At 42.1% G+C, this 27,396-nt stretch overlaps 1 protein-coding gene across 1 annotated transcript in view; it reads left to right on the top strand.

Moving 5' to 3' along the window:
* The window catches only part of LOC112226719, a 30,110-nt gene extending 7,284 nt beyond the window's left edge, over positions 1-22,826 (top strand). The window contains exons 4-35 of the mRNA XM_024391225.1: positions 3,559-3,645; positions 3,819-3,878; positions 3,981-4,052; positions 4,207-4,272; positions 4,400-4,495; positions 4,622-4,693; positions 5,082-5,150; positions 5,246-5,320; positions 5,798-5,866; positions 5,982-6,053; positions 6,206-6,262; positions 6,350-6,421; positions 6,658-6,726; positions 6,810-6,881; positions 6,967-7,035; positions 7,153-7,227; positions 7,468-7,539; positions 7,631-7,699; positions 7,780-7,848; positions 16,371-16,418; positions 16,509-16,598; positions 16,693-16,761; positions 16,847-16,918; positions 17,020-17,079; positions 17,229-17,303; positions 17,490-17,549; positions 17,680-17,742; positions 17,830-17,907; positions 18,009-18,048; positions 18,175-18,226; positions 18,345-18,759; positions 18,889-22,826. Of these exons, the coding sequence (XP_024246993.1) occupies positions 3,559-3,645; positions 3,819-3,878; positions 3,981-4,052; positions 4,207-4,272; positions 4,400-4,495; positions 4,622-4,693; positions 5,082-5,150; positions 5,246-5,320; positions 5,798-5,866; positions 5,982-6,053; positions 6,206-6,262; positions 6,350-6,421; positions 6,658-6,726; positions 6,810-6,881; positions 6,967-7,035; positions 7,153-7,227; positions 7,468-7,539; positions 7,631-7,699; positions 7,780-7,848; positions 16,371-16,418; positions 16,509-16,598; positions 16,693-16,761; positions 16,847-16,918; positions 17,020-17,079; positions 17,229-17,303; positions 17,490-17,549; positions 17,680-17,742; positions 17,830-17,907; positions 18,009-18,048; positions 18,175-18,226; positions 18,345-18,759; positions 18,889-20,622 (4,218 nt within the window). The 3' untranslated portion in view covers positions 20,623-22,826. The remainder of the gene's footprint in view (positions 1-3,558; positions 3,646-3,818; positions 3,879-3,980; positions 4,053-4,206; positions 4,273-4,399; positions 4,496-4,621; positions 4,694-5,081; positions 5,151-5,245; positions 5,321-5,797; positions 5,867-5,981; positions 6,054-6,205; positions 6,263-6,349; positions 6,422-6,657; positions 6,727-6,809; positions 6,882-6,966; positions 7,036-7,152; positions 7,228-7,467; positions 7,540-7,630; positions 7,700-7,779; positions 7,849-16,370; positions 16,419-16,508; positions 16,599-16,692; positions 16,762-16,846; positions 16,919-17,019; positions 17,080-17,228; positions 17,304-17,489; positions 17,550-17,679; positions 17,743-17,829; positions 17,908-18,008; positions 18,049-18,174; positions 18,227-18,344; positions 18,760-18,888) is intronic.
* Positions 22,827-27,396: the final 4,570 nt, after the last annotated feature.

Here is a 27,396-nt window from a genome sequence, read left to right as displayed (position 1 = left end):
TCCTCCTGAGTTATGTAATGTCATGTTTGAAACTTCTGTTCCGTATGAGAAACCCTGCTGTAGGGTAGCACCATGGTGTAGGCGGAGGACAACTAGTTTTTGTCCTCCTCTGGGTACATTGACTTCAATACAAAATCAAGGAGGCTCATGGTTCTCACCCCTTCCATATATTTACATTTGAATTAAGTCCTCCAACCTATCAGAGCTCTTGCAGCATGAACTGACATGTTGTCCACCCAATGACAGGATCTAGTACTAAAAGCATAAGCTAAAGCTAGCTAGCGCTGCAGCGCATAAAATGTGGTGAGTAGTTGACTCAAAGAGAAAGACAATAGTTGAACAGTTTTGAACAAATGTATTTCTTCAAAAATAAAGAAGCAATATTTTAATATTTTTTTCCACCCTCACTTTCTCTTATTTAGCTATCAAATGCAGCTAACGTTATCTAGCTAGTTTAGACTAGCTAGTTTAGACTGAACCCGGTTCTAAACAGAGAGATGCTATTTATCTAGCTTGCTATGGATATCCAACACTGGAACTCTTCCAAGTCAAGGTAAGCTTTTGGTTTCATTAATTTATTGCCACCAGAGCCCGCCAGTGTAACTGCTAAACTACTTGCTAACTGTACACTGTACTGCCTGATTGTAGCTGGTTTACTAACCCATTATTATTATTAGCTATGTTGTTGACTTAAAATTAGCTAATGACAATGACAACAATACATACAGGCTGTATGTAGCGTTTAGTGTTTATCATATGACGGTTTGGCATGGAAAGGGTTTCCACTTGGTCACAGACAGCTGATGTTTTGTGCACTGAACTCCACAAGCGAAGGGAAAAGTTGAGGAGAGCGCATAGATGCGAGAAGGAATTATACAACGATCTGGCTGCTATGAAAGTGAACTGATTTTGCATGTGATCAGGGTGTATTCATTCCTCCGATTCTGTTGAAAAATGAAAGAAAGGGGATAAATGTACCTGAATGTGTCCAGTAGAAAATCTTTTACTACTGTTGGACTAATGATTACGCCCTAGATCAGCTAGATGCAGGCAAGATTGACACATTCAATACCGCTTTACACAATGTCTGTCACATTGATTACTCAAATTTCTCTTGACCTGTGCACCTATGTTGTAAACGTTCATTCATAGGCTAGGTTGTAGCAACCTCATGATGGGTATAGGTCAAGTTCGAGTATCATATAGTAAGTAGTAGGGATGTACGATATATCGGTGAACACATCAGAATCGGCCGATATTAGCTAAAAACGGCAACATCGGTATCGGCCAATGTCTAGCTTTTAACACCCGATGTGCAAAACCATGTTAAAGCTGACATACATACCTATATAACATAGGTACATGCCTAATGACTGCACGTAAAATGTTGAGCTATATGTGCAACACAGCATTCCTAACCTAGCCCACAATGTCTGCTGTGTGGATCAAGCAATCAACAAGTCAAGCTGTCATTTGAAAAAGTAACAACGTTTCAGCGAGACAACTCAAAAGGCGAAATCCATTAAAGCCAAGATAATGGAATTCATTACCGTTGACAATCAACCTTTCTCTGTTGTGGGTGATGTTGACTTTCGCAAACTGGTTGAGCACCGGTTAACACAACCAGGTGCGCTATTTTTCCGACGTTGCCCAACCGGAGTTACACAGTAATAGCATCACTGCTAATAGCTTCATTTGTAACAGTTTGGGTCTTTGTGTGTCAAAAAAGATACAGAAGCACTGTCAAAGCTGTACAAAAAAGTCAGCAAACAAGCAAACACCGGCCACGACCGCAACTTCTGGGGTAACTAGCTTCTGGGGTAGCTAGATTTAGCTTGGTACCTAGCTAGCACCAATACAACCAGCATGAAGAGAATGACCAGAAACTTCAGTCATTTTCATTATTCTTAGCAATGATTTAGGATTCTTTGTGAGTACGTATTAGCTAGGTTGCCACTTGTTGTTCGCCTATTGAAATTGAACTTCAGTTCACGAAAATAACTAGCCAGCTAATTAACCCTGTTGCCCAAAGCTACGTTATAAGCAGCCAACTAGCTTCATCTAGCTAGTTGAGGCTCAACCGGACTGGGTTATGTGTTGTGAAGCAAGCCATAATAAGGGTTAGGCACACTAGTGGAATTTGCAGTTTGCCTTCAAAATAAAAGTATGTCATTGGCAGTGATGCAAACGAATACAAATAGTAGAATTATGCAATACTTTTATTTTCAAGGCTAACCGCAAAGCCCACTTGTGGCCAATCCTTTTTCTGGCTAGTCTCACATAGATGGGTCTGACCACCATTAATCAAATATGAACTGTCGTATAAATTAGGGTTATTTTAGATGATGACACCTAGCTATAGATACTGAAACAGATTATGTCGTTTTGCTATGTTTTTTGGGGGAGAACATTGTTTGCATCCATGAGCTAGCTAACTTTTTTTTATGACCAGCACTGTAAGTGTGCGAGACAACTTTACCAGCATCATAGCATACGTATAGATGAATCGTGACATATGAAATACGAGTGATAGTGTAATCAATGTGTAGTAACCACGTAAACATGTATGAACGCGTTACATTATTATGTGACGTACGTTCATATTCAGGTCCTGATTTGGTCAACACATTTATTTGACAAGTCAAATTGTGTTAAATAGCATATTTTTTGACACGCAAAGACCCAAACGGCATACCATAGAAATCGTGGTTGAGAATGAAACTGAACAAATGAACAAGGAAACGGTAAGTAAGTGAAATAAATAGGTTTTGATTATGTTTTACTGGCAATGGGGACACACGCAAATGCCTTCAAAATAAGTGTTTGGTCAGTGTGGTGTGCGTGTGTGTAACGTTTATTTAACTAGGAAGTCAGTTAAGTAAGTTAATTAAGAACAAATTCTTATTTACAATGACGGCCTGCCCCGGCCAAACCCGGACGACGTTGGGCCAATTGTGCGCCGCCCTATGGGACTCCCAATCACGGCTGGATGTGATACAGCCTGGATTCGAACCAGAGACTCTAGTGACGCCTCTTGCGCTGACATGCAGTGCCTTAGACTTCTGCGTCCATGTGTGTGTGTGTTAACTTTTTAACTGTACTAGAATGCTTAAAAGGCCACAATTTTGTTTTATATCAGTTATTTGTATCGTTTTTTTTGGCAAGGAAAATATCGGATATCAGTATCAGCCAAAAATGTCATAATGGTGCATCACTAGTAAGTAGCCTAAACATATCCATGTTACATTGAGCTGGGTGACTGGAATATGAATGACAGTCATCGAATATGCTGTAATATAAAAAATAATCATCCTCCCTCATCTTAAGGCACCGACTGTCACTGCTTGAATTCAGACATTGATTTATGTGGGATGTGTCTACCTCCTGGTTATATTTCATATATATTATATTTCATTTAGCAAATATATAAAGTTTTTGACCTGACAAAGATTTTCCTCATCATTTGAGAAAAATTATTTGTCTGTGAGTGTTCAAATCAGTTGGATCAGGTATACAATTCAGCTGAAAATATAAGAACAGACTATTTTTGTCCGTCAGGCCAACAGGAACTTGATCCAGACAGAGACTAGAGGGAAACAAGCCAGAACTCCAGTGGTTCCATCCAGAGTTAGACCCACTGCAAAGGTAGGCCTATCAGCTCCCACCATAACCACCACACTACTGCATCCCTTACACACTGCTGGCATAAACTTGTACTGGCAGAGAGGTTCCATAGAGAGACATGGCCAGTAAATCTCAATGTTTCATATCTCATTGAAATTGTATCTTTTTCCGCATGGGTACGCGGGTAATATCAGGAACCAATTATTATGGCCAGAAACGGCAGTCGCAAGAGGACACAGGCAGAGCACATAAAGGTACATGCACACGCACAGATTTTGACAATGACTTGTCATGTTCCTCTGCCTTAGTTTGAACCTTCTCAGGCCTTTAGTCTCAAACCACTGTCTCTGCATCAGGGCTCAACAGAAATGGACATTTCACCGATTAAGGCCTCTGATCCCCGAGAAGATGAGACCGACTTCAAGCAGGTATGTTCGGTGCTTCTGGTTTCATTGAAGAGAAATGTGTCATAGTATAGAACCATGTTTTCTACAGGTCTCTCTTATAAAATAAGAATATCCTGTATAAATAAAGGTTGAATACAAATGCTTCACTCTCTTTATCATGGATATCTTTTTTTAGGACAAATTTGGGGGTCTTGGTGGAATGTTTCAGAAATTACAAAAAGATCCAACCCCTACCTTTACAGTGAGTGGACAGAGCATTGTCTGACTATCTTTGTAGTGGTGTATGCAGAAACACCTGTCAGTTAGTTGGCACACCAATCACCTATGTTTTCCTTATGATTGATCTTATAGTTTCTCTTCTCTCTCAGAGCTACATGTCAGATAATGAGACGCCTGAAGAGCCCACCCCAGAAAAGGAGCAGTCCTCTGAGAACACCAAGAAGAGGCTGAGTCAGGCCAAACAAGTGTGTGTGGGAGAGGAGAGCGATATCTATAGACTACTAAACATATGCGATTGCATTAGAGATACAATGAGAGACAAAGTTTGTTATTAAATAGTGGACGATTTTCAACATGTATCACTCTTTCAGGACAAAGGAGGACTGATGAGAGGAATGTTCCAGAAAGCAACTAAAGACAAACTCTCTTCTCCTTCACTGACGGTAACATTTTCTTATTTTCTACTCTTGTTTAACTGTTGTTAACTTTGCTGTTTGGGTGCTCTACTACAACGATGATTTTGAAGCGCTTACAAGGTGTCATTGTTTTCATTGGTCCTAGGTCAGTACAGTAAGTAGTGATCCCAATGACAAACAAGAACAGACAGCTGAAAGCACTCCTGTATGTATCATGATAGGATGATACAAACAAACAAAAAAGATTCAAGCCTGGTTATGTTCTCATCCTGAAATATGCAAATAAGTCTAACTGTATTCATGTATCTCCTCTATTGTTCTGGAGAAGGGACACCTGCACACGTGTGTAGCATATGTAGATGCCCAATTGTGCACTAATCTTTTTTTGTACTGGAATACACATTTTCTGTTCCAGGACAATCTCTCAGTTCACAGTGAGCTTTTAGCCAGCAACAACAGTATCTCTGACAACAACAACATCAAAGTAAGCTGGTTTAAGGAAGTTAAACTCTGCTAATTTGATCCCGCTGATAACTTCATGGTGGTGTTCTGTGTAAACGGTCCCTCTGTGTGTTTCAGGAGAAGGGAGGCATCTTCAGTGGAATGTTCAAGAAGTCTACCAAACCTGTGGAAGAACCACCTCAAACAGAAGAGGTAAAGTAATACGGTATACTATTTACCTGTTGTAAATGATGTATAAGATTTCTGTTCTCTTGACAAATCTGCAATCACAACACTTAAACTCTTAATGGCAATTTTATGTTGCCATTAAATTTGATTTAATATCAAGCAAATAGATGAATAATTCATTTGTTCACGTATTGTCACTGTGCATGTAAAATAATTTGATGAAAAAAAGTATACCCAAACTCTCTTTAGCCCAGCTTAAACAAAAAAAGGGAATCAGTTGCTCAACTGAAGGACTTGAAATTCCCCAAACATTCCTTACCCCGGGACACTTCAACTGGTGACTATCCAGGACAATAAAGAAAAATGATCACTCAGTTTTTGCATAAATCTGATAGATTTATTGCCGGGACAAACAAACAATAGGCTTACGTTTCTGCATGGATCACATTCATCAGAGCATAACATCATTTCCTCTTTGTGTTGCCTGTCATTGTCATACAGGACCAGCAGTCGCTACACAGTGAACTCTCAGCCAGCAATGACAGTCTCTCTGACAACAACAACCCTAAGGTGAGGCAGAGTTGAGTACTATATTCATGTGCTCAGTAAGAGGGTTATGACTAAAGTATTACGGATATTATCATAGAAATAGTTGACAACCTGATTATGTTCTGATGCCATTTAGGCAAAAGGAGGACTTTTCAGTGGAATCCTCAAAAAATCCCCCAAAGCTCCTCGAGAGGGCACACTTGCAGAGGTGAGCGTTCTGGAGATCAACACGTGACTCAAAATATTATTTCCGACCTACTTGTAAATATGCTGACTTGTATAGAAAATGTACCCCATAGCAAATGTTATTCTGCATTCTCACTGGCTGAACAGATATATCTTGATCTGTTTCTCAACCAGGCATTACACGGTGAACATTCAGGCAGCAATGACAGTCTTTCTAAAAACAACAGTAAAGTGAGTAAGGTTTGACAGTTCTTCACATCTGCTGAAGTGTTCTTCACAAATAGCTTCCATTGTTTATTGGAAACGATTGTGTTCCAGGAGAAAGGAGGCATATTCAGTGGAATGTTCATAAAATCCCCCAAGCCTGCTGCTGATGCTTCTCAACCTGAGGTAATATAGCGAAGTCAAGTGTTTGGCGTGGACCAGTCTTACATTTTCTATTTGTTCAGCTTATTCTATGCGTACACACTACTGGTAGCTAGTTACGTAAGCGGAGTCTGCTCACATTACAGCACACTTGTGAGTCCAAAACAACAATGTGTGTACAAAACAAGTGAACTAAACTAGAAGGGGTATCTTAAATTGGAGCACTGTTGTTTAAGTAACTCTTCCCCGTCATGTCTCAGGACAAGGGGTCATTACAGGGTGAGCTCTCAGCCAGCAATGACAGTCTGGCTGACAACAGCAACCCTAAGGTGAGGCAGAGTTACTGCATTTAGAATTTGAGAAAACCACTTATTCAAATGGGAATTCAAATGCCACTGTCTTCTTCTATCAGGGAAAAAAGGGGCTATTCAGTGGAATCCTTAAAAAGACCCCCAAATCATCTGGAGATGAAACACCTGCGCAGGTGAGATCAAACATGTCTGTTTGCTTTAGTTACTGACTGTAAGAGTTTGTTCATTTTCTAACTACAGAACTGTGTTCTGTTCCAGGACAATCTTGCAACATGCAGTGAGCTCTCAGTCAGCAACAACAGCCTTTCTGATACCAACAACACCACGGTGAGGAGGTTTGGTGGAGTATTATCTTCAGACAATACTATGTATCCAGATAACATTATATGTCAACACAGTAAAACTAAAACAAAATCTAATCTAAACAGTCTTTTTGTATTTCAGGAAAAAGGAAGTTTATTCAGTGGAATGTTCAAGAAATCTCCTATTCCTGCCGATGAAGGCTCTCAACAAGAAGAGGTATCTAGAGATGACTATATTGGCTCTTAATTTGACGTGGACTAATGATATTTATAAGTCTATTATTATTAACCGTCGTTAATTGTTATAGTAACACTTAATTGCCTCATAGGACAAGCGGTCATTACCAAGTGAGCTCTCAGCCAGTAATGACAGTCTCTCTGACAACAACACTATTAAGGTGAATCGATGTCCAGATACCTGGAGCAGGATATTACTACTATCACTTGTGTGTTTCAGGAGAGAGGTAAATTCAGTGGAATGTTCCGAAAATCACCTAAACCTGCCGATGAAGGCTGTCAACCAGAAGAGGTAACTACATTAGGTCTTAATTTGACCATGACTAGTCGGTCATATTTATAACTTTTGGTGAGTGTCATAGTAACACTCGATTGTCTCATAGGACAAGCGGTCATTACACAGTGAGCTCTCAGCCAGTAATGACAGTCTCTCTGACAACAGCAACCCTAAGGTGAGACTGAACTCCGCTCACTTGATCTCCAGGTGACATGATTTCAGTTGCTCTTTCTAAACTGCATCTGTGTGTTTCAGGGTAAAGGTATATTCAGTGGAATGTTCAAAAAGGCTCCTAAAACAGCTGAAGCCTCGCAACCAGAAGAGGTAAACATGTTAGTCCTAAGAATCATTTCTATTCAATCTCTGTGGTACATACAGTGCATTCGGAAAGTATTCAGCCCCCTTCCCCTTTTCCACATTTTGTTACGTTACAGCCTTATTCTAAAATAGATTCTTTAAAAATTAATCGTCATCAATTTACACACAATACCCCGTAATGACAAAGCGAAAACAGGCGTTTGACATTTTTACAAATGTATTCTAAATAAAATACAGAAATACCTTATTTACATAAGTATTCAGACCCTTTGCTATGAGACTCAAAATTGAGATCAGGGTCATCATTGTTTCCATTGATCATCCTTGAGATGTTTCTACAACTAGATTGGAGTCCACCTGTGGTAAATTCAAATGACTGGACATGATTTGGAAAGGCACACACCTCTCTATATAAGGTCCCACAGTTGACAGTGCATGTCAGAGCAAAAACCAAGCCATGAGGTCGAAGGAATTATCCTTAGAGCTCCGAGACAGGATTGTGTCGAGGCACAGATTTGGGGAAGATTACCAAAACATTTCTGCAGCATTGAAGGTCCTCAAGAACACAGTAGCCTCCATCATTCTTAAAAATTGATCAAATTTGGAATCACCAAGAATCTTCCTAGAGCTGGTCACCCGGCCAAACTGAGCAATCAGGGGAGAAGGACCTTGGTCAGGGAGGTGACCAAGAACCCAATGGTCACTCAGACAGAGCTACAGAGTTCCTATGTGGAGATGGGAGAACCTTCCAGAAGGTCAACCATCTCTGCAGCACTCCACCAATCACGCCTTTATGGTAGAGTATCCAGACGGAAGCCACTCCTCAGTAAAAGACACATGACAGCCCGCTTCGAGTTTACCAAAAATACACAAAGGTATCTCAGACCATGAAAAACAAGATTATCTGGTCTGATGAAACCAAGATTGAAATCTTTGGTCTAAATGCCAAGCGTTACGTCTGGAGGAATCCTGGCACCATCCCTACGGTGAAGAATGGTGGTGGCAGCATCATGCTGTGGGGATGTTTTTCAGTTGCAGGCATTAGGAGACTTGTCAGGATTGAAGGAAAAGTGAATGGAGCAAAGTGCAGAGAGATCCTGCTCCAGCGGGCTCAGGACCTCAGACTGGTGGCGAAGGTTCACCTTCCAACAGGACAACAACCTTAAGCACACATCCAAGACAAAGAAGGAGTGGCTTCGGGACAAGTCTCTGAATGCCCTTGAGTGACCCAGCCAGAGCCCGGACTTGAACCCGATTGAGCATCTCTGGAGAAACCTGAAAATAGCTGTGCAGCAACACTCCCCATCCAACCTGACAGAGCTTGAGAGATATTTTATTGATTTATTTAGCCTTTATTTAACTAGGCAAGCCAGTTAAGAACGGCCTACCCCGGCGAAGCCCTAACCCGGACGACGCTGGGCCAGTTGTGCGCCGCTCTATGGGACTCCCAATCGCGGCTGGTTGTGATACAGCCTGGAATTGAATCAGGTCTGTAGTGACGCCTGTAGCACTGAGATGCAGTGCCTTAGAACGCTGCGCCACTCGGGAGCTCTGCAGAGAAGAATGGGAGAAACTCCCCAAATAGGATACACATGGTACTTGCAGGTTCCTTCTCGACAAGGCTACAACAATCAAAAATAATAAAACGTACGATTATGAACATGAAGTAAATGGCTCAGTAGATAATAATAAACATTTTAGCATATGTATAATACAGGGATGCACAATTTATAGTACAATATTTACACATGTATCAGGGAACGGGGGATTGGGGGGCAAGTGTTTAAATTGTGCAATATTAGCAATAGTAAATAAGAGTCTGGTAGCAGCAGTTGTGATGTGTGTGTAGCATGAATGTATATGTGTGCGTGAGTGAGTGCATGTGTGTGGAGAGTCAGTACAGGCGATCAGTCATTTTGAAGTATTCAACAGTCTGATGGCTTGTAGATAGAAACAGTTTCTGAGCCTGTTGGTACCAGACCTCATGCTCCGATACCGTCTGCTCGACGGTAAGTGAGTGAACAGCTCATGGCTGCGGGACTTCCTCAGGCACCATTTCAAGTAGATGTCCTGGATGGATGGGAGCACAGTCCCAGTGATGTACTGGGCCGTCTTCAACAGGGCCTTGCGGTAGGGCCTTGCGGTCGTGGATGGGGTACCAGGCCGTGATGCAACCGGTCAGGACGCTCTCGATGGTGCAGCGGTACTATTTGGGAGGACCCGGGGTGGCATGACAAATTTATTCAGCCGCCTTAGGAAGTAGACATGTTGTCGCGCCCTCTTGACAAGTGTGGTGATGTTGTTGATCCATGTCAAGTCCTCGGTGATGTGGACGCAGAGGATCTTAAACTGCTGACTCTCTCTACTGCAGTCCCGTTGATGTGGATCGGGGCGTGTTCCCCCTCCTCTGCTTCAACTCCTTTGTTTTGCTGACATTGAGGGAGAGGTTGTTGTCCTGGCACCACAATGCCAGTTCACCTACCTCCTCCCTACAGACTGACTCATTGTTTTTGGTTATCAGGCCTACAACGGTGGTGTCGTCAGAAAACTTGATGATGGAGTTGGTGTCGTGTAAAAACCAGGACTGAGGACACACCACTGGGGGGCCCCTGTGTTAATAGTCAGTGTGAAGAATATGTTGTTGCCGATCCTCACAGCCTGTGGTCTGCCTGTCAGGAAGTAGAGGATCCAGTTGCAGAGGATGGTGTCCAGAACCAGGGCTCTGAGCTTGGACAGAACAATAGTGTTGAATGCTGACCTGTAGTCAATGAACAGCATTCTCACATAGGTGTTCCTCTTGTCCAGATGTGTTAGGGTTGTGTGAATGGCGATGGAAATGTCATCTTCTGTGGCTCTGTTGGAGCGGTAGGCAAATTGGAGTGGATCCAGTGTGGCTGGCATGTTGGCATTGATGTGGGCAATGACCAGCGTCTCAAAGCACTTCATGGTGACAGGGGTGAGTGCGACGGGGCGACAGTCATTTGGGCATGTTGTAGTGGGCAGTAATATTTCACATGTGTCTATATGATATTATAAATACCTCACAATCGACGCGTAATATGACTACGCAATTATACTATTAAAATGTTTGTCTGACTCCTGGGCCACCATTTACTGTAGTGGGCGGTAATATTTTATATTTGAATATACAGTATATGACATATACATCACCTGCGACTCGTAATAATACTAAGCAATTGGCCCATTCAAATGTTTATCTGACTGCATAAAGATTAGCAATATGCAAGAGACAATGGTTGAGTTACAGCAATAGGCAGTGAAGAAACGTCTGAGAACAGAATTCTAAATACAAGTGTATTGTAGCTTAAGTTACAAGACATTAACAAGCATTACTAGGCATTATTCTAAGCATGGTCAGAGAGAGAGAGAAATCATAACCTGAATGGCCATGCCCCAAAAGTCCATGGGGTGGAGAGAGAAAAAATAGTGAGTCTCACCACAGCAGTTCAGGATTTAAAAAAAAGGAACATTTTATAAGCATCTAAGTTATTTAGATTCAAAAACGGAGTTGTTGACCAATAGAATTACTGTAAAGTTCACCTCCAATCAGATATCAGACCTACATGATGTAACGTCTGTATCTCAGAGGTGACACAATGGATGGTTGGGAGAGATAATACAGAGAATGCTGAATTCCTAAGACAACACAGGAAATGATTGCATACAGTTGATAAGAAGAGTCAGTTTGGATGCTGCCCTACAATGTGTCCTTGGTTTTCTTGGTCGCTGGAATGATGATGGTATCCTTGAAGCAAGTGGAGACTACAGCCTGGGACAAGGACAGGTTGAAGAGGTCTGATCAGCGAACACACTAGCCTCATTTATACCTGGTGCTAACATGCTGCCTTTGTCCTCATCTTATCCACATTCTGATAGTGCACATCGCATCTACACGTCAGTAAAATATGTATTTTATCTGTCCACAGTGTCATTATTGTGACCAAATATCCTGGTCCCTGCCTGTATGCCAATTGTTTGACAGATATTCTTTCAAAATAATATTTATTTTAAGACATTGATGCTTTAAGTCAATGGCATCACCTGTCCATGATTTTAGAGGGCGGGATAATGATGATTTAAATAGTTTCACTGTCCAGACCTGCCTACACTTCTAAGATATCCAAATAGAATGCGTGTCTGACTACCTCTGGAGGTGGGTAGAAAGATCTGATCACAATGAGTCTTTTTATCATCTACACTTGCCCAAAAATGTGGGCACAATCTAATTGTGGAGAAGATCAGAACAAAGGACGTATGTTAGAACCAGGTATAAATGGGGCTTCTGAGGACATGGCCAGGAATTTTTGTTGGGGTATGTCCGGATTGTTATTATGGGTACAACATCCTCAACACATTACCTAATGAAGCCTGTGACTGACTATGTATATTTGTCAGTGTTGATGGATGAGTTCTGGTTGGATGAATCTTTGAACATATTCCAATCAGTATTCTCAAAACATTCCTGCAGCATTGAGTCTGCCTCTTCTGTCCAGGCCCTCACTATTCTCTGTGTTAGTGGCTCCCTCTTGAGTTTCTGTAGGAACAGAGAGACGTGATCTGATTGGCCGAAGTGGGGTTGGGGGACGGTTTTGTATGCATCGCGGATGTTTGTGTACACATGATCCAGCACATTGTTTCCTGTCATCAAATCAAATTATATTGGTCACATACACATATTTAGCTAATGTTATTGCGGGTGTAGCGAAATGCTTGTGTTCCTAGCTCCAACAGTGCACTAGTATCTAACAATTCACAACAATACACCCAAATCTAAAAGTAAAAGAATGGAATTAAGAAATATATAAATATTAGATTGAGCAATGTCAGAGAGGCACCTTTACTGACCTCGCCCTCTGGATGGCAGCGGGGTAAACAGGCCGAGGCTTGGGTGGTTGATGTTCTTGATGATCTTCTTGGCCTTCCTGTGACATCGGGTGCTGTAGATGTCCTGGAGGGCAGGTAGTTTGCCCCCGGTGATGCATTGGGCAGACCACACCATCCTCTGGAGAGCCCTTCGGTTGTGGGCGGTGCAGTTGCCGTACCAGGCGGTGATAAAAGGGCCAAGCCAAATTCTCAGCATTCTGAGGTTGAAGAGGTGCTGTTGCACCTTCTTCACCACACGGTCTGTGTGGATGGACCATTTCTGATCATTATTGATGTGTACGCCGAGGAACTTGAAGCTTTCCACCTTCTCCACTGCGGTCCCGTTGATGTGGATAGGGGAGTTCTCCCTCTGCTGTTTCCTGAAGTCCACGATCATCTCCTTTGTTTTGTTGACGTTGAGTGAGAGGTTATTTTCCTGGTTATTAACCCTCATGGGGCAGGATACACGTAGGCAGAGTTGTGGAGTCTGACTCGAGTCACAAATTTGATGAATTGAGGCTCGACTTGATTGAAAATAAATTCATTTGAGACTTCACTTGGACTCGGGACTCGACTTTGACTTGAGACTGATGACTTGAAATGATCTGGCCAGGTTTTGTCATGTTTTGTCATTCATTCTATGGCACAGAGTCTCTGGATTACTCTCCACGAAGCCAAAGACAGTAGCCGCACCATCGGCCTTGCAAAAAAACATGCACAAGGATAGGGAAACGCACACTCTGCCCAATGACTGGACCAGCAAACTGTCAATCAACATAGGTTGGGTGAGCTAGTGAACAGATTGCTTATTTTTTTATACAGCTATACGATCGGGTGCGGCACAAACATAAAAAATGTAGGGAGAGCTGAAAGAGAGCGACCGGGCTCCACGTATTTGACTGGTTTATTTATGACACCGCCCCCGGTTAGAGGGTAATTAAGAGTTAATACATACAGGAACTTTATTCAAACACACGGAGGAAGATGAACATGGGGATGGTGCTGTAATGGACAAAAACTGAGAGATAATGAATATGCTATACAGGAGATAAATGCACTCGCCTGAATAGATATAGCCAGATAGGCCAATTGGACCCCCTCAATAATATACCATGATGAATTTGATGGATTGGAAATAAGTTTCCCACAAAAGCTACTGGCTTTCTGTGGCTTTACACTACACAGTACTACTCAATTCCTAATTTTATTATGCTTTTGGTTTGGCCCGGTCCTCAGAGGCCATGGTTTGTGAAGGGGAAAAAAGTTGAGTAACGCATGAAAGGGAAATGAAGCAATTGCTTCTCTGTAACAAATAAAGAAGTACATTCATATTTAACATGGTAAATTCACATGAAGTATAAAGAAAATTATGTTTTTCAAATGGAGAAAGTTTCTATTGCAAGGTGATGAGATGTGTATCTCAAGTGTGAACAGTTTCTCAAAGCTAGTGATAATTGATAATGGTCATATTGGGCTCAATTTGGTGAGTTCAAAGACAACTTTGGTAGTATTACAAACTTTGAAACAACTGTTTTTTAGTAGGCTACATAATTAGAAAAGGCCTGTTTCTCCGAACCTCAGGCAGTAGGCTCGAGAACACCGTTCCCTCACCAGTCAAAGGCAGACAGACTCTGACCAGCAGCAGCAACCTATCCTCCTTATTTACAGTGCATTCGGAAAGTATTCAGACCCCTTCACTTTTTCCACGTTTTGTTACGGTAACAGCAATATTCTAAAATGGATGAAGAAAAAAAATATCCTCAAACTACACACAATACTCCATAATGACAACGTGAAGAGGTTTTTAGAAATATTTGCAAATAAAACAGATTTAGGGGTTTCCGAATGCACCAAGATTGAATTGTTTGGCCTGAATGCCAAGCGTCACGTCTGGAGGAGACCAGGCACCGTTCATCACCTGGCCAGTCAGGATCAAGGTAAAGATGAATGAAGCAAAGTACAGAGAGATCCTTGATGAAAACCTGCTCCAGCGCGCTCAGGACCTAAGACTGGGGGCGAAGGTTCACCTTCCAACAGGACAACGACCCTAAGCACCCAGCCAAGACGATGCAGGAGTTGCTTCAGGACAAGTCTCTGAATGTCCTTGGGTGGCCCAGCCAGAGCCGGGCTTGAACCCGATCAAACTTCTCTGGAGACCTGAAAATAGCTGTGCAGCGACGCTCCCCATCCAACCTGACAGAGCTTGAGAGTATCTGCTGAGAAGAATGGGAGAAACTCCCCAAATACAGGTGTGCCAAGCTTGTAGTGTCATATTGAAGAAGACTCGAGGCTGTAAAAGGCTGTAATCGCTGCCAAAAGTGCTTCAACAAACTACTGAGTAAAGGGTCTGAATACTTAAGTAAATGTGATACGTTTATATATATATACACATGTATATATATATATATATACATACACACATTTGCTAAAAATCTAAAAACCTGTTTCTGCTTTGTCATTATGGGGTATTATGTGTAGATTGATGAGGGGGAGAAAAAAACAATTTTATACATTTTATAAGACTGTTAACATAACAAAATGTGGAAAAAGTGAAGGGGTCTGAATACTTTCCGAATGCACTTTGTTTTAGAAAACACATTTGAAAGCCAAAATTGAGGAGGGAAAGCACTCAATGTTTATGCAACCTAATAATCAACCCCTAAAAATACTTCCAGAACAACTTTTATATATTTATTTTCAATTGAGAAAATCTACAACAGAAATCAGCCCACCCTACTCGTCATTGATAGGGATGTGACATTGATAGGGATGTGACATTGATAGGGATGTGACATCGATAGGGATGTGACATCGATAGGGATGTGACATTGATAGGGATGTGACATTGATAGGGATGTGCACAGCAGAAAGCTGGTTTATTTCTTTATTATTTGATTTATTCTTGATTTCAATATGGAAGGGAAACCATGTACTGGTGTTTGTATATACCGTTTCTTGATGAGTAAAATGTATTCTCATACAGGGTGTTGACCCTGGAACCCCCAGAAATATGTAAAACAAAGCTGCACTGCTATGGCTAACCAAAAAGGACTGGTTTTGAAAGTTGGATCATCAAATCCATTGAGGCTTTAAACGTTTTCTTAAACTATATATTTTTTTTTACATTTAAAGCAACTGGGAAATGTCCATGGCAGGCATTGTTGTTACACATTGGGAGAGAGAGTCAGCTTTGGCAGTGCCTCTTTGACACAGAGAAGAGTCTCGGAAGTGACCTGTCTTGAAGCCTGACTGGTTAGGGTCAAGAAGATCATTCTGAGAGAGATAACGAGAAAGTTAATCAGAGGCGCAGCACACAAGTGTTTTTGGAAAGAAAAGAAAGGTCAATCGTTTTTGACGTCAGATGAGTCGGGAGTGTTGGTTTCTTGAGGAGGGAGAAACTCTGGCCATTTTGAAGTCAGAGGGGACACAGCCAGTCGTCAGGGATGAAGTTGATGAGGGAAGTGAAAGGTCTCCAGAGATGGTCTGGAGAGGGGATGGGGTCGAGCGGGCAGGTTGTTGGGTTGGCCAGACCTCACTAGTCGCAGGATGTCACCTGAAGAGAGAGGGGAGAAAGAGGTCTCTGCTTCAAGATATCGCTGCTTCATTCACATTGAAGGCTTACTGTGCTTTTGTTTTGAATTCAGGATTCAGATTTGGAAACAGACTGTAATGACAACCTCTCAGAAAGCAAGGTAATCTACCCTGAAAGGGTTGTCTCTGTTGTCTGGAACTTCTAGTGACGGTTAGTGTTAGTTTATTAACTCCCTCTGTATCTGACGTAGGAAAAAACAGGGATTTTGGGACTCACTGGGATTTTCAAAAGGTCTCCAAGACCATCGCCAAAGCCATCCCCACGCTTCACTGTTGATAAGGTAGTAAAGTTGTCACTCTCTGGTGTTCTTTGTAACAGTATCAATGTACAATCAAACAAATGTTTATAGTAACCCTGTGCTCTAAATATGTCAGGACCCTCTTACTGAGTACAAGGAACTCTCTGCCAGCAATGACAGCCTCTCAGACTTCACCACAATTAAGGTAAGATTTTGTATACTTACATTTACGTATAAATACATTTGATTTCATATAATTATGTTTTAGAAAATGACAATTTTTGTTGTAGGAAAATCTCTCTGCACAAAGAGAACTCTCAGCCAGCAATGGTAGTTTTTCCGACACTACAACCACCAGCATAGTGAGTCTTGCACCTTATTTTACCTACACCTACCTTTATCATCACTTTGTTAACCCACCAATGTGCCTTGCATGTTTACTGAGTATGTATTTTTGACACAGGAGAAAAAAGGAGTGTTTGCAGGAATCTTCAGGAGAACTCCAAAACCTTTCGAGCAACAGGTAATTACAGTCATGTAACATGAGCATTAGCATGTAGCATTAGCAACTGTAGCCAACTGATACATGTTACTATGCAGTTTACACCCAGAACAGAAAACAATGTACACAACATGTCATGTTTACACGTCCTATCTTTCTCTCTCTATTAGGACAGTATGGACACAGAGCCACCTGTGAGAGGTAGTCAGCTGAAGCGCCGGAGGACAATCAAGAAGAAGAGACGGGTGAGTGATCAGTTATTTAGGTGAATCGACCCATGATTGACCTATGATTTCAGAGATTTCACTCACGTCGCTACTCAATACAATTACTTGTCTAGTCCCAGTTGGTTTTGAGGCCATACTTTTGTTATGTACTATGAATGATTTTGTTATTTTCATGTTGAATATTAAATCAAAGTTGCTTCTCAGGTTGTGTCATTCCAAGTGAAAAGAACTCTCCCGACGATTCCAAAACGTACTGCTGCTTGGGTATTGCTCTTTCTTCTTACGTTCCTCAACCCCTCCAACTCAGTCCATCACTTAATGCCCCTCTATGTAAAATAGTTTGTAATACAGTAGAAGTAAAATACATGCTGTGGTTTTTTGATTTCTTCCTCAGGACTCTGATAAGGAGCCTATCATTGAGGAGGCTGTGGAGTTGCAAGGACTGGCCCCACTGCAGGTCAGCTATAGAACATGTGTATCATGCACACTGGTGCTTTATATGTTGCCTGTGTCCAGTGGTCTGATGTGTGTCTGTCTGATCCAGGAGAGCACAGTGGAGATCCAGCCTGTGGAGATGGCAGCATACCCCACTGATGGAGTCAACCTTTTGGAGTCTGAAGAGGTATCTGTGTGTCTGTCTGTCTCTCGGTATCTGTCACTCATTCACACTCTCTGATTTGGAGATGACTCTGACATGTTTTCTCATTGTTGTTTCTTTTTCAGGAGAGCGACGGCCTATTGGACTGGTGGAGATCAGTCGAAGGTGTGTTTCCACCTCAAACTATTTCTGTATGTCTGTGCGTGCATTTAAGTGGCTGAGGGAATATTTATGTGCTGGTGAATGTATGTGTTGGAGAAGTGTGACAACTCTTGTGTTGTGGGTTACCAGGTTGGGAGCAATGGAATGAAACATCCCATTTCCAAGAGGATGAAGCAGATATGTGAGTCATTCATCGCTCTGTGCCTTACGTTCAAGTTCAAAACGTTATTGTCCATCTTCTGTTGACATGGAAAGTTAATTTTAAAACGCCTCTGTCCCTCCCTCTTTCCCTCCATCAGGGCGGTGGAGCAGGTGGCTGACCGTGTGTTCATGGCGGCTCGGCTGTTTGTGCGTCTCTTCAACCAGCGGGGAGCGTCACTGCAGGGCCGTATCCTGGAGCTGCTGGCCCAGGCCGACGCTGCCGACCAGTTCCACAAGAGGACGGTGACGGCCGCTGTAGGGGGTGGCGTGGCCAGCGTGTGTGGCAGTGTGGCCACCATCACCGGCCTCATCCTTGCCCCCTTCACCTTCGGAGCCTCCATCATCGTCACCGCTGTAGGCATCTCCGTGGCGACCGCTGGAAGCATTGCCTCGGCAACGGCCAACATCACTGATACAGTGCACTCCAACATGGACTGTAAGAAAGTGGAGAAGATGATTCAGGGCTACCAGGAGGAGATCAAGGATATCAGGGAGTGTATGGAGTTTGTACAGGTGGGTTACTGTTCTTTCTCTCTCGCTTACTCACTAACGGGCACACGCATGCATATTCACATCCTGTATACACATACACACTCCTCCCCCTCTGTCCCTCACGTGTCCTTTCTCTCTGTGTGTCTGCAGGAAGGTATGGAAGCTCTGCAGGAGGGGAACTTTGAAAAGTACACTGAGAGTGCAACCAAGAAGGCTCTGAACCACAACATTAAGCACGTGATGAAGGAGGGGGGGCGGGCCGGAAAGAAACTGATGATCAACACAGACAAGCTCATCAGCACCGTGCAGGTTCTAGGCGTGGCAGGGGGGGCCGCCAAAGCAGTTAAGGCCATCAGCGTTACCACGGGCGTCATGTCCGGTCTCTTCCTCGCACTTGACGTCTTCTTCCTCGCCAAGGATTCCCATGAGCTGCGCAAGGGCGCCAAGACAAAGTTCGCCTCCGAGATCCGAGAGATGTGCAAGGACCTGCAGGACGGGCTACTGGAGCTGAACAAGGTGAAAACCCAGCTGCAGAAAACCATGGATGGGATCGAGCTGGAAGAGTACGAGGAGGAGGAGGAAGTGGAGGTGGAAGTGGATGATGACCTGGAGTCAGACCCAGTTAAACTCGCTCAGCTGGAGCAAGAGCTGGACCAGTTAGAGGAGAAGTTGGACAAGAAGGTCCAGGAGGAACAGAAATGGAATAAAAGCAAGGAGGAGGCAGCTAAGAGTGAGGAAAGGGAAATGAAGGAGGAGAAGAATAGTTCAAAGAAGGATAGTAATAAAGAGGAGGGAAAGAAGGCGAGACCTAAAAGTAAAACAATTGAGTTGGGTGAGACTGAGAAAGTGGAGATGGAGAAAGAGCGGACGACTGAGAGGGGAGACACTAGTGGTAGTGTGAAAGGTGATACTAGCAGCGTTCAGAATAAAAAAGGGTCAGAGAAAGGGAAAAAGAAAGATAAAGGAATGGAGAGTAGAAACACCAATGAAAAAGGAAATGTTGAGGGCAAAAAAGAGAAAGGAAATGATAGAGGCAGTACGAATGAGGAGGGTGAAGAAAAGGCAAGAGAGACTGAAAAACAAAGAGGTAGAGGCAATAAAAATGAGCTGGCTGATAGAAAGAAAGGGATTTCAAATGAAAATGTAGAGTCTGAAAGGGGGAAGAGTGAAAGATTGAAGGAACAAAAAGTAGCTGGATTGGAGACTAAGATGAGGGTGAGGGAAACTTCAGAAAGAGGAAACGCAAGCAGACATAGCAGCAAGACTGACAAAGAGCAAATCCCGAAGAGGAGTCCGAGGGAGTCAGGCAGTAGAGATGAAATACCAGCGATTGCTCCAGAGAGAAGACGCAGTAAAGATCTTAAGTGTGGGAGCATAACTGAAACGGGTGAGATGGAGAGAACGAGTAAGACTGAAAGGGGTGGGGTAGAGAGGGGGGTTAGGAACTGGAGAGCAGAAATGGATAGGGGAAGTCAAGATAAGCAAAGTGTTGACTTAAAGGGAGACTCAGAGAGGGGGAAGACAAAAGAGGAATCTGAGGTGAAAAGAACGAGTGGGGTTGAGAGAGGGACAGCTAAAGGGACCTCTAAGGAGGAAGGAGTGATGGAGAGAATGTCCAGGAGGGAAAACAAAGACAGGGAGTTGGGGTGTAAGAGGGAAAGAGCTGAGGAAAAGCGTGGGAGTAAGATTGAGAAAATGCAAAGAAAATTTGAAAGTGGTAGGGAGGGAGGCATCAGAAATGAAGATGAGGAGGTTCATCAGAGTGAAAGGGACAGGAAGGAGGGTGATGTTGAAAGGAAAAGGAGAGATGGTGATGCTGAGCAGAAGCCTCTCCGCCAAGGCGCTCATCCACGCTCCAAAGCCATCTGCCAATTTTACATCTGATGCATTATTAACTGAGTACTTAAAGAAGTATTCTAAAAGGGATTAACCTAGTGTTTGGTTTTATATTATTTACTTGGAGACAAATTGAGACAAAGACAGTCAGTGTTTTAAATATTTGATAGAGCAACGGAACTCAAATGTGCCTTTTTATACACATTTCTCATGACAAAGAGATTTTTTAAACTGTAAAGATTGTTGTATGAAAATGAATTTCCCATGGACAGACATACATAAACAATTGTCTGGAAGGAATGGGATGTATGGAATAATAATAATAACAAGCAGCAGAAGTTCCGGTTTTGAGGTTTTTTTGTCACTGGTTGTCTGGACAAGTCACAATTTCGCAGGTGTTAGCATGTTTAGAATTTCGGAAGTGAAGTGGACATTCGGCCATAACTTTCAAATATGGTGGAGCTCCTTGTTCCGCTCCTCATTCTAGCATCTCTTCCATCTCTTCACTTAACATGTGTGGACCTAGAATTTAATCGAGCACCTGACCAGATGCTGGGGACTTTAGTTCTCGGTTAACCAACATTATATGAACAAATCGCTGTCCAAAAGTTGGTAGCAATTCATACAGATGTCAATTAACTCCATAGGAAGAGTCGCACTGACTCAAAGCACTTTATAGAGCAATGGCTGCTGCTCATTGGGCCGATTCTGACCCGAATTAAGCGCACATAAATGGAACGTAAGCAAGAGAAAAGCATGCTATTCACCCGCTATTTGTTCGGGGTGGAGATCTAATGGAGGTGTGGCAGAGGTGTGTTTATAGATCCTCCATATTCTAATTTTGCCTTAATTCCCTCATAATTCCACCACCTTTATGCAAAGGAAATCATGAATAAGGTTAGAACGAACCTGCCGGTTTCAAGTGGGAAAAGCATCTACTTTATTTTATTTTATATATATATATATATATATAACAGCATTATCCATGCACTGTAATACATACATTGATAAGAGCTATATAAGTGAGTAACCCGTTTGGAGAAAGGGATTGAAAATACACATAGCAATTGTTTTGGATCATTCATCGTCATGATCCCTGGAGAAGAACGTGAAACCAGTCATATGGAAGAAAACTGAAAATCATATCAACATGACATGTATTGCGGCCCCTTTCCCAAAGTGAAGTAGGCTCTAAAGAGCTGTACCGTTATTATGAATTTTAATTGTGCGCCCTCATAATTTGCGTAGATGAAATTTGGAGATCCAAGCTATAGGTTTCTGTAGAGCTGAACCTGACGATTTGATGCATGCGCTTTCGAATGTTTTAATGGTATGCCCGGGCATTTCTACGTTTTATTTTACAATTTGTATCATGTTAAATATGATCCACTATTGGGAACCACCACCAGTAATACCCACATACATTTATAACTGTCACGTTAATGTTCGTTTTCTTCCATTTGTAGCTTCCATTTTGCATCATTCCGTTTACGTGTCTTTCCTCTGTCACGTCTGAGGAGTTGTTCCCGAGGGTCGCTAGCGTTAGTGGTTCATATTAGGCGAATGTTGTGCAATAATTTGGGACATGTAGCCTATTTGAATCATTATGGAACTCAGACCACACGTAGCAGGTTAAACCTGGAGCCTGGCACACGGTTCACGACGACTGGACCAGTCACATAGTTCCATGATTAGTGAGGAATAGGATAGATATAATTATTGTTCATTCCTATTGTGCACTTTTCCCCACCTTACAATATTTAATGGATTGAATATGACAACTTTCAGGGTGTATTTTCTTTATTCATAAATGCATTCTGTGCGTAAATGTTCTCCAAACCTGTTTTTAAAAAAAATGATTCATACATACTTTCTTAACCCTAAAATGTGTTTAAATAATCAGAGTATTTTTAAATCTACCAGTTGGTGCTGAAACGGAGACGAATATGCATATATTTAGATGGCTTTCTTTTATTGATCTCAATATTCTGAACCCATTCTCAATGTATTCTAGTCAGTCTGTTGACAATTTGAATTTTAAAAAATGTACACAGTATTTAAAAGGGATGGCTTAAAATGAACGTAGGTTACTGAAAATCCTGTTGAAAGAAAACTGACCAGGAAGTGAGAGGGATTTCAGCAGTTGAATTAACCTTTTCATGGGTGAGTTCCAAATATCTTTAACGGTCCCCAGCGTGCTTTTTTAATGCACGTGATGCACAGAATGCACTCATTTTCATTCAAAAATCACTGTAAAGAAAATATGTGCATTTGCCCACCAGTGGCGTTTCTACCAAATGGACTTGTTGTGGATAAAAATCAGTGCGTGATGACGTAGTGCAGACGAAATGTACTTTTTTTGCTTACGTTTTCATGTACTGAATAAAAATCTAAAGTTCAATGTGTTTCCATTGCATTTTCTACTGTTGTGTTAAATAGCAAATAGCTCCATTGTGGCTACCTCGGTAGCTCTCGCTCACTAAACTCAACTTTATCGTAAATCATGGAGTTGCGAAGTGGCCCGTCTGCAACTTTGCTTTTCTAGCTAACCAGCTAGCTATAGAGCTAACAAAAGGGCTAATGTTAACCCACTGAATGATATTTCCTAAACATGTTAAGTTGAAGCCATCCTTTTTTTGTGTGAGTGAGTGAGTGAGTGAGTGAGTGAGTGAGTGAGTGAGTGAGTGAGTGAGTGAGTGAGAGAGCGAGTGAGAGGAGAGAGAGCGGGAAGAATGAATCTGGTGAAAATTTAGCCTAACATGGAATGTGATTATCACAATACTGTGTGCATGGCAACACATGATGTCATGACACATTATTATGAGGTATAGTTATCAGTTGTGTGTCTGTCTCTGTGTTATATCTTTATAATGGCAGACACTTGAGCTGATTCCAGACCAGCTGGACAGGACATAATTCTATCAGCCTTCAAGGGGAATCCATCTTTAGCTTTTGTCAGGTCACACACAAGTTTACATACAGAGACGTGTTGTATATTTGTGTATCATGAATTAGTGTCTTCACCAGCCCAATCTAGTGACCACCATCCTCTGGACTCAGCCAGCCTAAACGGACAGGTATACACATCACTGGGACATTGTTTCTAGGGCTGTCCTGGACTAATCTTGGTTGACCGAAAATAGTCTTCTTTTGACCAAATGTTTGTACAATCAACTATATGCATTGAGCTTGTCTGATGCTTTAAAGTTACGGTTTGATGAAATAAGACACAAATGACTCAAGAGGGAGCCAGAGATCAAGATAACCAGAAGAAGAAAAACTTAACCTTAACCAACCATTCTCCTCCCGCTCCTGCTGGCTTTCGCAGATAATGCCATTACTCTCCTGAAGTTGTCGGTAATAGGCTACAAGAAGAGTCTGCAACTTTTCTCATGTGGAATTCAAATTTATCTTACCATTTCTACCGATCTGTGTGCCAGTTATGGTTTTCATATGCACATTTTCATGGTTTCATAGTTTCATTTAATTTATAACAGCCTAATGCCAATTATATCTCAATCAGTGTGATGTGATTCATCAAAATTCTATCCAAATCTAAATGAAAATGATAAACCTAAAAAGTAACTTCTATTGTCATTGTCAACTATGTAAAAATAGCCTACATAAGGCCAACAAATAAAAACATTGCATCCTGTGCAGGTTGAAAATACCCTAATGAAAATAAATATCATATAAATCATATTGGCTGCAACAAACATGAAACATTGTATCAAGTATTAACTTGGGTCTGCCCGAAACTCAACAAATGTATAAAATATTCTGGGCCTCCAATATTCTGGGTTTCCTGTGCCAGTGAACTCAGGTCAGACACAGGTGTAGGCTATTTGCACAAGGGATAAGAAGCAGTGTTTGACATGGGCAGGAGCTCACAAGAGCAGAGTACCGGCACCTCAAATGTTCTACTGCTTGAGTTCCTGTTCCTCTTATAGAATATTATCTCAAAATAATTGTGAAGCACCTGCATAAATATAAACAGTATCAGCACCCAAAATGAGTTCTGGAACCTATTTTAGTCAAAGATAAGCACTGATAAAGAAGTAATCAGGTATTATTTTATGACGATTCCACTGGATCAGAGCATGACCTTTTTCCCTTTATCGAAAGGGAGAGAGCTAGAAATATTGTAATTCTCAATGGTTGAAAAAACAGACTATTTGCTTGCTGTTTGAGGTGAAGAAAACATTACTTTGAGAAGCTCCACAGCTCATTAGTGGTGGTGCCTTAAGCCAATCAGAAATACTATCAGATCCCCAGATGGGCACATTTACAGTGCCTTAAACTATTCAGACCCATTGACCTTTTCCATGTTTTGTTATGTTACAGCCTTATTCTAAAATGGATGAAATAAAACAAAATGTCCTCAGCAATCTACACCCAATACCCCATATTGACAAAGCGAAAACAGGTTTTCCATCATACTTAATTGGAAGAAGTTGGAAACCACCAAGACTCTTCCTATAGTTAGCTGCCCAGTCAAACTGAGCAATCAGGGGAGAAGGGCCTTGGTCAGGGAGGTGACCAAGAACCCTATGGTCACTGACAGAGCTCCAGAGTTCCTCTGTGGAGATGGGAGAACCTTCCAGAAGGACAACCATCTCTGCAGCATTCCACCAATCAGGCCTTTATGGTAGAGTGGCCAAACGGAAGCCACTCCTCAGTAAAAGGCACATGACAGCCCACTTGGAGTTTACCAAAAGGCACCAAAAGATTCTCAGAACATTAGAAACAAGATTCCCTGCTCTAATGAAACAAGATTGAACTCTTTGGCCTGAATGCCAAGCGTCACGTCTAGAGGAAACCTGTCAGCATTCCTACGGTGAAGCATGGTGGTGGCAGCATCATGCTGTGAGGATGTTTTTCAGTGGCAGGGACTGGGAGACTATTCAGGATCAAGGCAAAGATGAACAGAGCAACGTACAGAGACCCTTGATGAAAATCTACTCCAGAGCAGCGCTCAGTACCTCAGACTGGGGGGGCGAAGTTTCATCTTCCAATACGTCAACGACCCTAAGCACACAGCCAAGACAACGCAGGATTGGCTTCGGGACAAGTCTCTGAATGTCCTTGGAGTGGCCCAGCCAGATCCTGGACTTGAACCCGATCGAACATCTCTGGACAGACCTGAAAATAGCTGTGCAGTAACACTCCCCATCCAACCTGGCAGAGCTTGAGAGAATCTGCAGAGAATAATCAGATAATCTCCCCAAATACAGGTGTGCTAAGCTTGCGGTGTCATACCCAAGAAGATTCGAGGCTGTAATTGCTGCCGAATCTGCTTCAACAAAGTACTGAGTCAAGGGGTCTGAATACTTATGTAAATGTGATAGTTGAATTTTTAATAAATTAGCAACAAATTCTGAAAAACTGTTTATGCCTTGGGGTAATGTGTGTAGATTGAGGGGGAAAAACAATTTTTAATACATTTTAGAATAAGGCTGTAACTTAAAATTTAAAATGTGGAAAAAGTGAAGAGGTATGAATACTTCAGGAAGGTACTGTATATGCCTACATTTGCGTGCAGGCCTGGTAGCCTATAGGCCTACTTCTCTGCGTAATCAGGTGTGCGTCCTTACTCAACATTGACAGGAGCGCTCCAAACAAAAGACAATGACTAAATTGACAAAACTCATAAATGGAATGAAATAAACCAAAACGTGTTTCTCACAAGTGAAGCATTGTTTGCAGAGGGCACAACCTGTGTCCACTCTGACATTGAGAATGATAAGACTGGAATAATAATATATTTAATGTATTAACAGAAATGTTCATAACCAAACATTGTAGATTTGGAATTTTAGCAATTAACGGTAAATATAGGCTACTACTGGTAGTAGGGAATAGACCCCAACAATCGAAACGCAAACAATTCACAGTGAAGTTATGAAAAAATGAATGTGCACAAATTAGCGGGAGAGAGATAATTCTGTAGAGAGAAGTGCATTGTGTGCTGCATGGTCAATCTGACATCCGTATTGGCCATGCAACATTTACCGTGATATGGCCTCTGCAGAAGTCAAGGTATTCAGACTGTACTAATTGCGATTTGCGGAGCAGCAAAGAGCTGTTGTGAAGGAAGTTGTCAAGGAAGTGAGTTTGATTATACAAGATGTACCGCACCCACCTACTGTCACCAAATATGTAAATGCGGAGCTATTCAGAGCACTCATTGTTATAACATTTGGGAGATCGCACAGCGATATGGTACAGAGCTCGATTTGGCCTTTGTATGCCTCCGCAATTGTGTCACACCTTCCATATGGACAATGGTGACCGTCATTCAGGGCAGGTGAGCCCCACCTGTTTAGCAAAAAAAAAAAAAAAAAAGTTGTTTGTTTTACATGTTATTGTCAGTTTTTAAACAATGTATACAAAAAAAATGAGTTAAAACACTTTGTTTCCTTGAATAAGGCACCCCCAGTGTTTCGGCCAAGCACAGTGCTTTCTGTGCTGGTGGGGCAGCCAGCTGGAAAATACGGAGCGTAGGTGGGTGGTAATGTTCTCTAGTTGCGCCGTGATTGCCTCGGTGGTCTGTCACTCCCTCAAGGAGTCATCATCGTGAATCAAGTCTACTGGAAAATCCTTTTCATATGAAGAGAAGTTAGATAAAACGTATCGGTGCTCGTCGACCATTGGACAAACATTACACAAGTTGGAAATCGCAAATTCAACAATGAGCGGTTTGGAAGGAATCAGTGGCTAACTGCAAGCATTGCAAAGCAATCACTAGCCAGCTATTCAGTGGAGAGGGTGTTTGGTCCAAGTCTGTGTTTAAGGGTTTCTTTTCCAAGCTTAAAAGGATCA

The sequence above is a fragment of the Oncorhynchus tshawytscha genome, linkage group LG28, assembly GCF_018296145.1.
Source record: "Oncorhynchus tshawytscha isolate Ot180627B linkage group LG28, Otsh_v2.0, whole genome shotgun sequence".
Classification (NCBI taxonomy): Eukaryota; Metazoa; Chordata; class Actinopteri; order Salmoniformes; family Salmonidae; genus Oncorhynchus; species Oncorhynchus tshawytscha.
The sequence above is the reverse complement of the archived record's forward strand: the minus strand, read 5'-3'. Positions and strand labels throughout refer to the sequence as shown.